General features: G+C 36.5%; 1 protein-coding gene across 4 annotated transcripts in view; it reads left to right on the top strand.

Moving 5' to 3' along the window:
* The window catches only part of kalrnb (kalirin RhoGEF kinase b), an 86,623-nt gene extending 71,801 nt beyond the window's left edge, over positions 1 to 14,822 (top strand). For all 4 annotated transcript variants that reach the window (XM_081380273.1, XM_081380274.1, XM_081380275.1 and 1 more), the window contains 14 exons: positions 2,181 to 2,458; positions 2,756 to 2,869; positions 3,587 to 3,693; positions 3,804 to 3,870; positions 4,242 to 4,345; positions 5,310 to 5,379; positions 5,464 to 5,550; positions 5,632 to 5,724; positions 8,633 to 8,683; positions 8,801 to 8,878; positions 9,893 to 10,078; positions 10,527 to 10,698; positions 10,863 to 11,026; positions 13,423 to 14,822. In XM_081380273.1, the coding sequence (XP_081236399.1) occupies positions 2,181 to 2,458; positions 2,756 to 2,869; positions 3,587 to 3,693; positions 3,804 to 3,870; positions 4,242 to 4,345; positions 5,310 to 5,379; positions 5,464 to 5,550; positions 5,632 to 5,724; positions 8,633 to 8,683; positions 8,801 to 8,878; positions 9,893 to 10,078; positions 10,527 to 10,698; positions 10,863 to 11,026; positions 13,423 to 13,641 (1,790 nt within the window). In that variant the 3' untranslated portion in view covers positions 13,642 to 14,822. The remainder of the gene's footprint in view (positions 1 to 2,180; positions 2,459 to 2,755; positions 2,870 to 3,586; positions 3,694 to 3,803; positions 3,871 to 4,241; positions 4,346 to 5,309; positions 5,380 to 5,463; positions 5,551 to 5,631; positions 5,725 to 8,632; positions 8,684 to 8,800; positions 8,879 to 9,892; positions 10,079 to 10,526; positions 10,699 to 10,862; positions 11,027 to 13,422) is intronic.
* Positions 14,823 to 18,158: the final 3,336 nt, after the last annotated feature.

Genomic DNA, 18,158 nt, shown 5'->3' with positions numbered 1-18,158 from the left:
TCCCCACACGTGATCAGCGTGGATCCTCCCTGAGGCAGTCAGGACAAGCAGGGCGAGATCTAATTGGTCAATACCTGGGAGGGGGTTTTGGCGGGGAAGTTTCAAGGGGTGGATGGGGGTAAATGGCTCTTTGAAGAAACTCGTAATAAGGAAGTGACCTTTGTCCCATTCTCACCCCATGGGAAGTCACTTACGCAATGTCTACGGTAACTCAGTATTGCAGTGTCTGAACCAGCATTGAGTTAATGATCTGCACTGAAGCAGACAGCAGTGGGCATGAGGCATCAGGTTGGTTGTCTCAGCCCATCCTCTAAGGATTCCTGGTTATTTGCTACTTACAGAATGTCTATGGACGCTGTTAATTAGCACAGAAAATCATTTTGACTCATCCCTTAGATCCTAAAAACAGATCAAATGCATTTACAGCAATGCACTTACAGCGGAAACCTAGCGGTGGTACTGGTGGGTTTTAAAAAGCACAAACATAAAGCTCATAATTTAGTTAAAGCACTTAACATGAATGTTAAGGGATGTTGTTTGAGCTGTAAAGTTGTCTACATTGTCTCTATGAGGAGGGAATAGATGTCCAGGAGGATAAACTAATGTTCTGTTTTGTGTTTCTTATGTAATTCCTGGTTTTAGTTTGCAGCTCCGCAGTCAACTCAGCAGTTTGTAGCAGCTTTGGAGCTCAGAATGTTGAAGGATAATTTGAGGACGGTATGGATAGCCAGGATATTTAAATGCCATCCAATTGCTTTTCTATTGAAATGTTGAAAACAGCATTTATTTCATGTAGGATTTTTTTTGTAACAATGTAAAAGTCTTTACTGTCAGTTTTGATCAATTTAAGCTGTCCTTTCTGAATAAAACACCTAGTAGTTAGCTAACATCCCTTCCATGTGCCTTTGTGGTATTCTGGATACCAAGTGAAAGAAAGCAACTGGCTTTACCTCTTTTGCCAGTCACAACATGAGTTGAAAGATTGGGGATTTACGCAGACAAGTCTGATAAGCAGATCTGTTACACCAGTTTTATGCTAAAACGAAATGTTTACCTGTTATATACTTCAGTATGATAGTTTAAATGACTAAATATTCGATTTTACAATTTGAAGGATAAGTACATTTTTCTGTGTTAAATTCCATGTGCTGTAAAGTCCACAGTAGCTTTCACTGTGACGTGCAGTCTGCCTTTGTTGTAATGTGTGCTGTGTGGAGTCACAGAAGGCCTTTATGCTCAGATCAGGTCAAGCTGGTTTTGTCACTCTACAGTTGTCAGCTAAATCAACTAGTGGCCTATAGACTAGACAATTGCTTTTCCTTTCACCTCAGAGAGGCTAATGTCCAACATTGCACTCAGGTTTCTTGGCTTTCAGCTGTTGGATTTGGTTCTGTGAGTTTTTTGATGTTTCGGCTGCAGTGAACATCTCTGAGCTGGTATAAGACCTTTTTTAATGTTCTATATATTATGCAAAATTTTCAGGGGTTAAATGGCATGTTGTAAATGTTCTGAGGTTGTATATTACATGCAGATTTCTTAGGTTATATGTTATGTCAAAATTGTGATTGGCTTTATTGGTTGTCTGTTACATCCATTGTACAATGTATACATGGCGAAAGCCACTAAAATATTTGTTTAATATTTCTGTGGAAACTGTAATACATTTTTTCTGGATTCTTTGAAGAAAATGTTCCAAAGACTTTGAAATAGAATATATATATATGAAGAGTTCAGATGCAAAAGCCTCTAAGTGCCATCTGAAATTTTCTTTTAGAATTATCATTTTTATCAAGCTCATATATTTAAGTTCAGTAATTTCACTTAAATGGCAATAAAAATTACCTATAAATTGTCATTTAAGTGAAATTACTGAACTTAAATATACGAGCTTGATAAAAATGATCATTCTAGAAGAAAATTCCAGATGGCACTTAGAGGCTTTTGCATCTGAACTCTTCATATATAAACAAAAACTGTAGTATATCAATTATACTAAAATAACACTGATGCCACTTTTATCAACTTAATGTGTCCTTGCTGAATAAAAATCTTAATTTATTTAAAAAAAAAATCTTACTCAGAATTGTGTTTACTTTTTATTGGTTGTCTATTAATTCCATTGTTGGAGTTCTGCATGGTCAAGATCTCTATATAATTTCTCTGTAATTTTTATTCAACAGAAAACTATCCTGTGGGAAGTTCAGAGGTCAAATCGGAGTCCTCCGCATCACTGCAGCCACAGACATCGGTGACCTCTTTGCCAACCGGTTCCCCAGGACCCAAGCGCTCTGGAACTACTGGAAACACATTAAAAAAATGGCTCACCAGCCCCGTACGGCGTCTCAGCCACGGCAAGGGCGACAACACTAACGCTAAAAAACCCAACAATAAGCAACGTAAACGAGACGGCCGCAAAAGTGTAGAACTGGGGCCGTCACACCAAGACAGCACTGAAGAGGTACGACAACCATTAACTATTTAGGAAATGTTCTTACACTGCAGTGTTTCAACATTCCAGCACTGTAAAAATACCACATACCAAACAATGTGTAGAAATGCATTCTCCTTTTATCTGGTACCACACCTAACATATTTTAGTGTAGTAACCTACAAATCTATGTAAAAGGGCTTCCTGTATAGGTGCATGTTTTATGAGGAGCGTACCGTGCCTGCTGTTAGAAGTCATGAATGATAGATTTCTGTTGGCTCAAGGGTGGCGGTTTTTATTTAAATGGGAATGACTCTTTCTCCAAAGAGAGGAAGACGAGGAGTGAACAGCGGAGGAGAAGAAGAGGCTGAAGACGAGCCCCACACACCCCTCCCTCCCCCCATGGAGATCATCAAGGACTCCTCCGCTCAGGAGGAGAAGGTGAAACACAGACTTTCGTTAATTTTTTATTGTTGTTTTTTCCTTTCCTTTTCTTGTTTTTTTTTTGCATCCTTGATCCTTTTTGGTAAAGGAGCAGTTTACCCAAAAATGAAAACTTTGTCATCATTTACTCACTCTCATCTTGTTCTAAACCATGTTTTTTTTTTTTTTTTTTTTTGTCAGCCAAACTTCTTTAACATAAATTATTTATGTTAATGTAGCGCCTTTTCACATTTCCGGGTTTCTCAGAAGCGGAACTCGTTATAGTTGGGTAAACTTAAAAGTTAAATACGTCATTAACAACTAGTTGTACAGTTTGGTTTTGTAAGTACGGTTGTCATTACCTGCATTATTAGGGGGTTAATTTGGTTGTAGAATGCGGTTGTCAGTCATTGTTTATTTTACAGTTTACAATGATCTATTTATTTTAATTTGACATTTTTATGATTTAAATATTTGTTAGCTTTTCATCAATTCACAAACCTTAACTTTCTTCAGTCAACCCATGACATTTTTTTTCAGATCTTTTAAATGAATAATGTAATTCAGTTCACCTAACCAGTTTGAACATCTTGTTCATAGAAGAAAAAATTCCTTTGGGTTTGCAAATAACTAAATGTTTAGCTTTTCTTTATACACTTTTTCCTCATTGTTTGTGCATTCCCTTTCAGTTTTGATTCTTATCTCTCTCGCCGTCTTTCACTTTATCTCTTTCAGACTCCAGAGCCTGGCTCTTTCCCAGTGTTGGGTAGCGTCTCCCCGTCTGATCAGACACCCAGAGACCCAGAGACAGAGCAGAAGAACAAGGCCATGAGAGGGCGAATGTAAGTACTCATCTGACCTGCTCAAAGCCTGAGCAAATGAATTCAACAACAAATAAAGGTGCAAATGTTATGGTGTATTGTGATATCTCTCATATTTCTACTATCTACAGGTTTGTGTTAAATGAAATGGTGCAGACAGAGAGAGACTATGTGAAGGATCTGGGTGTCATAATTGAGGTATGTGACAGATAACAACAAAATCATTTAGAAAGGTGCACACATGTTATCTGTTTCATGTTACAAATGTAGATGTCCTGTCATGACACAGCACATTTCAACATTTGGTTAAACCTCTGTGATACTTTTGTTTTCAATCATAACAGCTGATTTGCATTAGACACCTTATATATTACTTGCAGGACAAAAATGATTACAGTGATCTGAAAAACATAGAGTGTAATGTGACATCAAGAGCAGTTTTTTCTCCAGAGGACCATATACAGTGCAAAGGGGTTATTGATAAGACTTTTCCTAAGGTGCCGCAATGAACCACAGAGGAACATTTATTATTAAATAGTTTCCAAATCTGTTTTTCTCATTATCCCCAGGACTTTATGAAAAGGATTGGGGAAAAAGGTATTCCAGAGGACATGACGGGGAAGGATAAGATCGTATTCGGGAACATTCATCAAATCTACGACTGGCATAAAGAGTAAACCACAGCTATTTTCTTAAACAAAACCTAATGCTAGGTTAGAAATAATTTTTTGCAGCTGGTCAAAAACTAATAACTTAATTTAATAAAGGCACTCAAATACTCAGTGAAGTTTTGTTGCTTTATTTAAAGGAACTAACAGGAAAACAATTATAATATCCTCATTAAATAATAACTAAAAGTCCAAAAAAATCCTTTTTGTGGAGTGTTGATTTATATAATATATAGAATTTGATATATTTGGTAAACTATCGTTCAGAAGTTTGAGGTCAGTAAGATTTCAGAAGATTTTTTTAGGAAAGTTTTTTTTATATATATATATATATATATATATATATATATAAATAAATGCATTTATAATATAATAAAAGATGTCTATTAAATTAATTAAATGCTGTTCTTTTGATCTTTCTGTTCATCAAAGAATCCTGAAAAGATTAATAACTTCATAAACTATTAAGCAGCACAACTGTTTTCAATATTGATAATAATAATTGTTTCTTGAGCAGCAAATCAGCATATAAGAATGATTTCTGAAGGATCATGTGACACTGAAGACTGGAGTAATGATGCTGAAAATTCAGCTTTGCCATCACAGGAATAAATTACATTTTAAAATATATTAAAATAGAATGCAGTTCTTTTAAATAGTTTTTTTTGTTCAGTAAAAAAATCTTACCGACCCCAAACTTTTAAACTGTAATGTATATTCACTCTACAATGTTGTCACTGTCTTTCACACTATTTCCATAATATGGTGTCTTTTTCTAGATTGTCATTTTTGATACCAAATAAAAACAATCAGCATGCAAAACGTATGCATTAAATTTCCTTGTTGATATATCAACAATTACGCACACTGAAGAAGGAAACGGATTGAATTTCTGATGGGAATCTTATTCAGTTTGAATGAGGGAAGTTTATACACGTCACAAAATGTTTTCTTTTCTTATTTTTAAAGGTTCTTCCTCGGTGAACTTGAGAAATGTCTGCAGGACCACGACAGACTGGCCGAGCTGTTTATCAAACATGTGAGTTCGACAGATTAAACTCTGTGTGTGTGTGTCTATGTGTTGTAGTAAACTTCATTCTAAATGTCATCCTCTGTTATGCAGGAGAGAAGGTTACACATGTACGTCATCTACTGTCAGAACAAGCCCCGCTCAGAGTTTGTTGTGGCTGAATATGACGGATTCTTCGAGGTGAGTGTGATTTGAGCAGCTCAGTTCTGTTTCCTCTGAAGTAAAGTGCTCGTTTGCTGATGTTCTTGGAGTTTCTGTCAGGAGGTGCAGCAGGAGATAAACTCCAGACTGTCCATCAGTGATTACCTGATCAAACCCATCCAGAGGATCACCAAATACCAGCTCCTGCTCAAGGTATTAGCCACTGAATTACACAATCATGATGAGACTTATACCCTTACAATACATACCATGGTAAACATAAGGGCTTTTCACACTTGAAATAGTTAGACCTGGGTCATTCTAAACCCTGGGTAAACGGAATCCTCCTTATTAATTATTAATTAATCCTTGGTATTTATAAACTGACGTTTCACACACGTGTCACTGATTGGACAAACGCTGTACACAATATGTTTATACAAAGGCTCTAACTTTGCCCATCCTCATTATATACTGACAGCTGTACTATCAAGTTTGTCCTGAATTGACTTTTTGGACTATAAAGGTAAGAATGAAACAGTTTTTTCGTCACTCAAATTTGTGACTGACAATTGTGACTCAGTCACGCTTGTGACCGACACTAGCGGCTGCGGTCTTTGGCATCCTTGTTAGCACGCCCGCCTCCCACGCTAGTGACCCTGGTTTGAATCCCGCTCTTAGCGGATCAAGTAGGACCAGTTACATTTGGTGCCGTGACCCGGATGGGAGAAAGGTTTAGGTGGGTGAGTGTAACAGACGATGCTAGGCGGTCTTTAGTGTACTTGTTAGCGTGTGCGCCTCCCGCGCCGGAGACCACAGTTCGACCAAGTGTGGCACCGCAATGCGGGGTTAACAGCGCAAAAACGGTGCTAACGCCATCCCAAGAGACATTTCGAAATATATTACCAGTTACATTCGTTTTTGCCGCAGAGACCTTTTATGTCCTATAAATGTGTAGAATTTATGATAATTCGCACATCTTTCAGTGGACGATACTGTTATTAATTGAAGTTATTAATATCGAAACATGGATGAATGAGATAGTAAATGGGATATGATTGATATTAAAAAGAAATATAAAAAAGCCATGAGAGAAAACTGAATCTGCTACTGACAGGATACTTTCTGTGCACACGCTCCGACCCGGACAGCAACATAATGTCGGCTCAGATCCGGCCCACATCTGGTACACGTGGATTCCTCACGGGCCAAGATGTGGGCCGGATCTGGACCCACATCTGTCTGGGGAGCAGAGCACAGACAAGCATAGTAGCCACAGAATATGTCAAAATGCCCGCCTTGGTGAGTATTCATGTAAACACATTCGACGTAAGTACTGCGCATTGTTCTGCACTCACTCACTCACTCACTCACTCACTCGCTCACTCACTCACTCACTCACTCACTCACTCACTCACACAAGAACAGGATTTATGCAACTCAGTTGGGAACTAAACCTCACAGTGGAAGCCCTCCACAATTAATTCCATATTGCAACTTATTTATTGTTTGTTGCATATTTGTTTGTTTTTAGTTGTCTGTGGACCTAATAAATGTACTATTATTTAAATTTTATTGAAAAGAATTTTTTTTTTCTTTAACCAATAAAATAATAATTGGCTCTTTGGGGCCAATTATTCAAAACCCGGGGTTTTGAAAAGCTATAGTTTTCACCAAAACAGCATAGACTTGCATTAAAACTCAGCCATATACTACCGTTCAAAAATCTGGGGTCAGTACGTTTTTTTTTTAAACGTTGTTGCGTTAAAGTCTCTTCTGCTCACCAAGGCTATTCGATCAAAAATACAGTAAAAACATTAATATTATGTAAAATTATCACAATTTAAAAGAACTGTTTTCTATATTCATATTTTTTTTTACATTTAATTTATTTCCGCAATGGCAAATCTGAATTTTCAGCATCTTCACTCCAGTCTGATCCTTCAGAAATTGTTCTAAAATGCTGATTTGCTGCTCAAAAAATATTTCTCATTATTATTATTGTTGAAAACAGTTCTGCTGCTTAATTTCTTTGTGGAAACCATGATTCTTTTTTTTCTTTGGAGCACAGAAAATTAAAAAAAAAATGATAACAATTTTATTGTCTGTCACTTTTGATTAGTTTATTGAGTCCTTACTGAATAAAAGTATTCATTTCTTTGGAAAAACAAACCTTACTGACCTCAGACTTTTAAATGACTGTGTATTTAGGAACCATAATAATACAGACACTTGACTCAGCAACAATCCAGAATACCCTAGCCACAACATAGCAGCACACTAAAAACTCACAGAAACCTTATGTCAGCATCACACTTTAATTTTCAAGCATCATTTACATTGTTGTAGAATCAAGGAGTCTGTACACGTCTCTCAGCGCAGCGGGTGGGCGTTAGCAAATGGTTATTGTTTACAGAGGGATTTTGTCAGGTTCTTATTCACTTAAGTGACTAATAAAATAAGAGGCAGAGTCAGAACAGTGTGTGTTTATTGAGTGTAAATCCCTTTCTCACTAAAGCTGCGCATAAACATATACTCTCTACGGCAAGCCCTGAAGGAACAATTACGCATTCATAATTCACTTTATTCAGTCTATTGCAGTTTGCACTGTGTTCCTGTTTTTCTTTTTTGATGGGTAATTTGAAAAAAAAAGAAGTCAGTTTTATCTATCCCCCTTCCTTTCTTAAGAGTCTGAGAGATGGCAAAAGAGATTTTAGCAAAAACAGACACACACAATGCCCAAGCAAAACTATGACTACAATTGTACATTTTTCCAAAGGTATTACTACTCGTATTATTATTATTTTACCATATGGCAGTGTTATTTTAGTATCATTAATATACCATTTATTAATACTTTGTCTATTAATATTAAAATTGAAATTTAGTTTTTAGTTTTTTTATGTCTTTATTTCAGTTTTAGTTTGAGTAATTTCGGTGCTAAACAGAAATTATGAATGTTGCTAACTGAAGTAAAGTTTTTAATATTTTATTTAAGTTAACGTATATTTTATTTTAATTATTGTGTATTTTTAGTTTTGGTTAACAATAACAACATTGCTGTATGGTCAAATTATTATCCTATTTTAAGTTTCGTCTTTGCTTTATTTGTGACTTGAAGGACTTTTTGAAGTACAGCACTAAAGCGGGTCTGGACTGTAAAGAGTTAGAGGTAGGTGACCTAAGCAATTCTTTATGAACCTAAATAAATTCTATACATCTCATACGCTTCTGTTTGAAGAGTCCAGTGTTGTATTGACATGGCTGGTCTGTAATTTCTGTCCTGAAGAAAGCAGTTGAGCTGATGTCCCTGGTGCCCAAACAATGTAACGACATGATGAATCTTGGACGATTGCAGGGCTACGAGGTAAACTCACCAGAAAAACACTTCATGAAAATAAACTGCTAATTTGTATTTATTGTAACTGTAATTATTATAATTACAAATGTAAATGCTTCAAATTTACACTGACAGTTATTATTTCGCAAATCAGCATGATGCATTTAATAGTATAATTATATAGTACTATTATAATGCGAACATCAGATTTATAAGCATAGTGAAAAAGCTCAACTTAGAATATTCACTAACAAAGGACCAATCCGCTGTAAGCTTTAAGGCTAGACTTCAGTGACATACAGTAGTAATAGTAACATTAAAGCGATAATTCACCCAAAAGTGAAAATTCGGTCATCATTTACTCACCCGCTAGTTGTTCCAAACATGTATGAGTTTCTTTCTTCTGTTGAACACGGAAGAAGATATTTTGAAGAATGGCTTCAATGGCTACCATGAACTGTCTGGTTACCAACATTCTTCAAAATATCTTCTTTTGTGTTCAAAAGAAGAAAGAAATGAAGTAAATGATGACAGAATTTTCATTTTTGGGTGAACTATCACTTCAGCATACTTTATTTACAACAGAAATCCATTAGTAAAATGTGAGTTTAGAATAAATACTTTTACACATGTAAATATTGCTACAAAAGTGTATACATATGTTTAGGAACAAAACTGTGATGAAATGTGGCGTCTGTCAACTAAACTGACTTTGAACTGTTTTGAACTTTGTGCTGCACATGATGTAATAGACTAACAAACGAATGAAGTTCCAAATAATTGGTGCAGAAAACTGCTGTTATTTTATATCGAGGGAATTTTCTGAGAAATTGCACTAACTGCATCCAAAGAGAGTAAACTGCTACCTAAAGATGGCATGTAAAGTCACAAAGACACACAGGCCATGTACACACTGCAGCTAAATGCAGTCTACAGCCGCTCCCAGAAAAATTCAGGTATCTTGACTTGATCTAGAAGATCACAGAAACAGAAGTGCGTGCTCGGATGATTGCTTAGGATTGCTTGTGTTTCTTTGCACAGGGGAAGTTGACAGCTCAGGGAAAGTTATTGCAGCAGGACACGTTCTTTGTGACAGAGCAGGACTCTGGCGTTCTGTCCCGCAGTAAAGAGCGCAGAGTGTTCCTCTTCGAACAGATCGTCATCTTCAGCGAGCTGCTTCGGAAAGGCTCGTCTACACCAGGGTACCAGTTTAAAAAGAGCATCAAGGTACATTCAGCTACATTCAAGTTGATCCAAGTTGAGTAAATAGATTTATACATCATTTGAAAGCTGAATGAGTAAGCTTTCCATTGATGTATGGTTTGTAAGGATAGGACAATATTTTGCCAAGAGACAACTATTTGAAAATCTGGAATCTGAGGTTGCAAACATTGAGATAATCACCTTTAAAGTTGCTGCATCCACTCACAAAAATTATTTTTTATATATTTACGGTAGGAAATGTACAAAATATCTTCACGGAACATGATCTTTACTTAATATCCTAATGAGTTTTGGCATAAAAGAAAAAGTGATATTTTGACCCATACAATGTATTGTTGGCTATTCCCACAAATATACCCCTGCGACTCGTGACTGGTTTTGTGATCCAGAATCAAAAATAAGTATTTTTTTATGTTGTGTAACTGTGTTTGTGTGTGTGTTGAATTTGCAGGTGAACTTCTTGAGCTTGGAGGAACATGCGGACAGTGACCCCTGTAAGTTTGTGCTGTTATGTCGTGGCTCATCTGAACGACTGACGCTACAGGCCGCCAACATCGACATCAAGAAAGAGTGGGTCCAAAGCATCCAAAAACTACTGGACATGCAGATCAATTTCCTCACCGGTGAGCGCATTATAAAAGGGTTCAGGGCGTGGAATTTGGTATCTTGGTAGTGTCTGGTTTATGAACAAAAAACAAACAGATCTCAGTGCTGTTTATTTCCTTTTACATTTATTTTTTTATTTCCGGGATCGTACATAACCTGCTGCTCATCTTTTTCTGATCAGCTCTTCAGAACCCACAGGAATACCACAAGAAAGAGAGTGGAGGATCTTTGACCAGGCAGCTGTCCAATAGCAGCCGTTCCTCATCCTCTCACCCCTCCACCCCCCTGAAACCCAACACCGCCCCCAACGGAAGCCCCGCCCACAAGCCCAATAAGCATGCAGAGGTGAGCATGATTCAAAAATATTACATGTAAACTAATAACTAGGGCTGTCAATCAGTTAGCTATTTTTTATGTTTTAAAGCAAATTATTGAATTAATATGGCAATTAATGAATAAAATTGATAACGTATCAATGTTTGCTGAAGAAAAGCACCCAAATGAAGATTTTCCAAGACATAACATTATTGTGGCAGATGACAAAAAGTGGCTTTGTTATTTTTATGTTGCTTTATGTCCATATCATTAAACAAAAGGTGGTACTTCAAGCTTGAATTGCTCTGAATGTAGGTAAATTCCATCATGATAACTGATCACTGGAAAAGTTCAAAGAAAATTTCAATTCAATTTTAAATAAGTAAAATATCAAATATTTTAAATGACCAAATTTGACATTACTGTTTCATCCTGCTTTCTAAACACTGCTCAGAAATCATGAGATTAATCACAAATTCTTTAAAAAATAAAAAATAGCAAGTAAATATTTTCCAGATAGTATTTTTCATGTATTTATAATCATTTTTTTTCAAAGTATGAATAGGTTTTTATTTATGAAATATATGTACGCTGCTGTTCAAAAAGTTGAGGGTCAATTCGATTTTTTTTACGTTTTTGAAAGAAGCCTCTTAATTTATTCCTGTAATACAAAGCTGAATTTTCAGCATCATTACTCCAGTCTTCAGTGTCACATGATCCTTCAGAAATCATTGAAAAAAGTAATACATTTATTTTCAGAATTTTTGGATGAATAGGAAGTTCAAAAGAACAGCATTTTTTGACAGTTAATTTCATAGTGTCAGCCCAGATCTGGCCCACATCTGGTACTCAGGCCGGATCTGGGCCGACACTATGTTGCTGTCTGGGTTCTCACCACTCTCACACTTACCAGTTGATCTGAACTCTGACGTCAAACTGACTTCCACAGCAAAAGCTCTAGTGTGAACGCACCCTGAACAACCCGTGTGACAGGAGACCAATTATCTCAATTGCATTCTGTGCTTAAATAGGATTGTGTATTATCTAACAAATTCAATTAGTTTCCCAGACCTTTTTAATTAGCGTCTCATCTAGGCCAGATAGATGTAATTAAACATAATTAGATCACAGTACACTAGTCTCCGCAGTGTGTATGCGTCTCCTCGCTGAGCTGAATGTGTCCGTGCTGCAGTGCTGTGAAGTTCCAGTCTAATTGTCTTTGAGGGGAGGAGAGGTTCCTGCTAGTTATTCTTAGTGGGGAGAATGGCCTAGTTTTCCAGCTCTGCCCGTGTTCCGTACCTGTTTCTCTTCTCTCCGCAGGGTCTCTTTCTTCCGTTCTACTTTCTCTCGTTCAGTCTTTTCTTCTCGCCGCAGTCTCTCTCTCTCTCTCTCTGGTGAGCTTGTAACTTGGCCTTGGCACACCCTGCGTTCTGTGTCCCTAATAAATCACACTATCACTGAATTCCAGACTGGAGGAGCCACTTGCTACTTTTTATTTTTAAGCGTCTCGAAGCTAAGCTTTTCACCCAGCTATTTATTTCTCATGCCAGTAGAAGGTCAAGGTTGGCACTGGCGGAGACAGTGAGGAACAGACTTTTGTTCTGATTTGTCCTGAAGCGCTCAGCCGTATGAAGAAGGACATATACGTTTGAAGTCCACATATTTAATTTGCATACATTACCAGTCAAATTGTTTTTTTCTAATGTTCACCAAAGCTGCATTTATTTGATTAAAATTACAGTTTAAGATGATATAGTACAATTTAAAAGAACTTTTTGAATATATATTAAAATGTATTCCTGTGATGCAGTCTTCAGTGTCACATGATCCTTCAGAAATATAATGACGTAATATGCTGATTTGGTGCTTATCAATTATTATTGGTATTTAATTATTAATAACGGTTCTTGAAAACAGCTTAATATTTTTGTGAAACATTGAAATTATGATATATAACATTGTCACTTTTGGTCAATTTAATGCATCATTGCTGAATAAAAGTATTCAATTATTTATTTTATTATTCTTTATCCTACCTTACCCAAACTTTTGAATGGTAGTGTATCACGGTTTCCACACAAATATTAATCAGCACAATTTGTTTTTACATTGAGAATAATAATTATGAAATGTTTCTTGAGCAGCAAATCAGCATACTGTATGATTTCAGAAGGATCATGTGACACTGAAGACTGCTGAAAATTCAGCTTTGCATCTATTCGTCTATTCAAATAGAAAACAGTTCTTCTAAATTGTAATCAAATTTAGCTATACTGTTTTTTACTGTATTTTTTAACCAAATAAATGCAGCCCTGGTGAGTACAAGAGACTTTTTTCAACAACATCTGAAGTATTCCAAACTTTTGACCAGTTGCGTATTCATAATGAGAACGTTTCATTTGTGTGCGTGTGGTTTTGTCCTCCAGGAGCTGGACGAGGGGGAGTGTAACGGCCTGTCTTCGGTGCTAGTGCAGCAGGATTACAATGCCGTGAAGGAGGACGAGATCTGCGTGGTGGTTGGTGAGACGGTGCAGATCCTGGCGTCCAATCAGCAGAACATGTGCCTGGTTTACCGACCTGCAAACAGCCAATCACCTGCTGCAGAGGGCTGGGTACCGGGTCACGTGCTATCCTCGACTCGGTAAAGCCACGCCCCCTCAACGCCTCGAAATAAAACCACTACTCACATTCACCCTTCAGTTTCACCAGCCTACTCTGGGAAAGCTTGCTGATACATGCCACTCAACCTCCTGTTAAGCTACTGTTGGTCGGACAGAACAGGAAGTCCCGCCCCTTTCCCTTCTGCCGTACAGTTGAGGACTACAGATGCACGCTACGAAAAATGGTGCGACATCACCCCCCATAGTCGATATGGGGCAAAAAAAAAAACAAAAAAAAAACAATAGAAAAAAGGAAGTTCAAGAAAATATATTATATTGCTAATAATTTAAAAAAAAATGATTGTGTTGTATAGAGAGGAAACTGAGGTGAATTTGTCAGTGAATTACGTGTGGATGTGTATGGATCTTAACGTCATCCTTTCTCATCAACACGCTCCATTACGCGCAACAGACTGTTTTCAAATGGGGCTCCCCCTTTTTCCCCTGTCTGTCTATGCCAAGTCATTTGCACACTGTGTATATTTTCTTTTACTGAGATTTTTATTTTTGGAAAGGTTTTTTTCCCCTAAGTGTCTTATTTTTACAGCTGTTAGGCGTGGCAGATTTATTATTTTCTTTCAGTTCTGTCAACCAGTTCAGTGTTCTGTACAAAGTATTCTGCACTTTTCCAACAAATAGTATCGCAATGACGACAAGTTGTGCAATATCACAATCGTCACAATGCTCATAACTGTACTTGTAACTAAAGATTTAAATGTATTATTCTGTATCATTTTAAATTTGTACATAATATTTTTGACATTGCCATAATAGATACACAGCAGAGGAAAACGGTCCCTCTATTCCTGTCAGGCTCTAAAAAACCAACACACACACACACACACACACACAAAACGAAATCCTGGTAGTCAGCACTGCCTCCAAAACCTGACCCTCTGATTTTTACATTTGACATCATCAGATTTAGTATGTAATAAGTTATCATCTGAATCATATCAGACCAGATGTTTACTCAAATTAGTCAATTAAAAATGGATGTTGTTGATTTCTGAAGAGTAGTTTCTGCTGTCAGCGTTCAGATCTCAGAAATACGTGTAAATAAACATACAAAAAAAACAAAACAAAAAAAACTAATTCTAGCAGGTATTTCACTTGTTAAACTCTGGAATGTTGTTCATAATAAAGCTGGCAATTTTTCATCTTGGACATAATGTGTTCTGTATCATTTGTTCATCTTGTTCATCTGTCATCTGAACAGTATTGTTTTAAATGTAAATATAAAATTCATGCAATCAACATCAAGCATATACAAATCGTCTCAATGTTACAGTATTGTATGTATGTACAGTGACTTCTTCCAATTACATGCACTATGATACACATGAACAGTGTAACAGTGTGACTGACTGAACTGTGTTTCTGATGAATCAGTCTGAAAGCAGAACAATGGAACAACAATATGAAATATGAACAACACAAACATTGGGCTACTGCTGTCATTCACGGTAGTATTTTAATTATATATTTTAATACTGACTGGTTAGGGTTTGATTTAGCTTTAGTTGCATGCATAAAGTAGGCTAGGCCAAAATAGTCTACATGTAACGTGTAAAATAGTTTTACACATGAAGAAAAGTTTTATGCTTAGAAACGTGTTTGAAATAATACTGACATGAGATGAAGACTGATAGCAACTCAATTTATTCTAATTTATTTGACTATTTGGGATGAAAGATTATTTTGGTTTGTCAGGAAAGCTTGACATAGTCACATGACTATCGAATGCTCTCGTTATCTCAATAACCACGCTGTTATTAGAAACTTTATTCTAATAACAATAAAAAGTTCACGTATTAATTTAATCCTGGATAAGCATATTTCATAAGTAGGCTAATTGAAAACTTTACCGTTTTCGTGATGCGGCATCCAAACCACTAGGTGTCAGTTTAAGCTCAAGATGGCTGCCATTCATCCAAACTAAGTCGCTTTAATAATAATCATAAAACAATCTCTGTCCGAACCACCAGGCATGATTGTTACATATACAGCACCTATTATAGAATAACAGGCCACATATTCTTTATGTAACTCTCAAAAATACATAATTAAAAAGATTGGGGATTATTTATTTTAAGTAAAAAGAAACAGTAATATTTCTTGATCTTTTGGGTTAATAATTCATGCATCAGATGGTTAAATAGGCTACAAGACAAAACTATGAAATATTTACTGTTACCTCAACAGAAAACAAACAGATGTGTGTCCACATCTATCCAATGAGGTATTGTCTGTGGATATTATAAAACCCACAGGATCTGCTATAGGATCTCTCTTCATTGTTAATGAGATTGGAGATTGATGAAAGTTGCAAATGTTGGTAACACTTTATTTTAGTGTCCCTGTTACACATCTTATGTAGCTACTTACTATAGTAGGTAACTGCACAAACAAATAACCCTGAACCAACCCTAAACCTAATTATAAAATGAATACTGTTAATTAATACTAATACTAAGTATTTACTTATTTGTATAATCACACTGTAGCAAAGGCACCCTAAAATAAAGCCTAACCCTCTCTTTTTTTCACCATTTAGTAATGCTACAATAGGTTACTTTATTTTTACGGTGATGTAGTATTTTACTTAAGTACGTACTGGGTAATATTAATTAACTACATGTACTTAGTATAGAGTTGCGGTTAGGGTTTGGTTTAGGGTTAGTTACTTGTAATTATGCATGATTTCAAAACACTGCGTTACAATTTTATTGATGTAAATTATTTCCTAAAACTAATTCCTAAAAAGAACAAAACACTCCCACCCTATCATTGAAAAAAAAAAAAAAAAAAAAAAAACGTTTGGTGCCGCTAAAAGCGTAGAAAGACTTCACTTTAAATGTGCCTGTAGTAAATATAATGACCAAGAGGGGGCAGCAACACTCTAATGCTTAAGAATGCACATTTATCTAAAGCAGGGGTCACCAAACTTTTTTCTCTGGGGGCCACATTATCGTTCCTGACTGTGATGGGGGGCCGGGGCCGGGTCAGCTATATAACATAGAATTGTATGACCCAGACCAAAATGACCACCAGCAGGCCTCATTGTGTAGTAGAGATTACTAGCCTGGCACAGCTATCCCCACTACTATATCCACACTAGGCTACTATATCAACACTTGATTCCTGGCACATATTTGTTTATCTTTACTAGTGGTTTGCAAAAGTTGTAATCGAGTCTTCACACTTTGTTTTATTTAAAGTTATTCTTCACAAATAATCGTTGGTCCACTGTTCTTTGAAAACTCTGCACTCTCTTTTAGGGGTGGAACGGTACACAGAAGTCACGGTTCGGTTCATACCTCGGTTCAGACATCACGGTTGGGTACAATGAAGGGAAAAGCAAAACAAAAATGCAGAAGGCTTGTGCATGTCTCAGGCTGGACCACCAAAAGAAAAATAAATGTCTTAAGCCTTGTATTTTTTTTTTAAATAAGTTTTATTAATAAAGTAAAGGCATAGAACCAGTTTATTTGTAGTGCACTGACAATAGTTTTATATAATTAGTTCATTAATTCAATTAATAAAAAATACCTTGATATGGTTGGTAATTGGACCTGAATTAATTGAAAATTAATCTGCTACATTTCAGATTAATATATTTGTTTTCCTTAAAAATGTAATTCACAGTAACTTAAACACTTTGCAGTTTGAATGATGTCCTGCATAAACTAAATGACGGAGTATGTTTTTATGTTTCCACTGTTCGATCGCGGCTGCGCCACACACACACACACACACACACACACACACACAAATATAAGTAAACACTTTACGACTTTTCGATCGCGCCCACACCTCTCTCTCTCAACATATTCCAGCATAGCAATCTTTACACCGCAGCCTGCTTCAGAGCTTCAGAGTTTCTTTTACTGTCTATGCTTCAGAGCTAAGGTGGAGCTACAGATTAGGTGTCCCTAAGAATCCGCGTATCTAACAGTAGTTCCGCATTACATTAATTAAATTGCACGCAAGTTTTATTTATTTTTATACCGTGTATTCTCCGTGTAAATGTATGCACCAAACTGTGACGCCCGTACCATGACGACTTTTGGGGATTGCCTCATATGGCCGATTCAAGTGGTGGGGGGCAGAGGGGCCAGTCAAAGGGGGGTGGCGGGCCTGAGTCGGCCCGCGGGCCTTTGGTGACCCCTGATCTAAAGAGTCAAGATTAAGCAAGTTTTAATAGAAGCCATTTTTTTTTCAAAATTTCAGCACGCAGTGTAAAACTATTACATAAAAATGCTCTAAACATTATGTATCTCTTGCTTTTATTTGCTGTAATATTTCTGGGTGTATTGGATACAATATTACACACATAAATAATAAAATATCAAGATTTTATTTTTAAATATGGGAAAAAGACACCTCTGAGTTGTTATCCTCATGTAAGCTAACTCTCAATCCCTCACTGAGCGATGGTTTTAGCATTTTACTTCCCTCCTGCCTGTCAATTTAGTTGTCATTGAAAAAAATAATAATGA

Source organism: Scardinius erythrophthalmus (assembly GCF_964197995.2).
Source record: "Scardinius erythrophthalmus genome assembly, chromosome: 12".
Taxonomy (NCBI): Eukaryota; Metazoa; Chordata; class Actinopteri; order Cypriniformes; family Leuciscidae; genus Scardinius; species Scardinius erythrophthalmus.
This window is presented reverse-complemented; position numbering and strand designations above follow the sequence as displayed.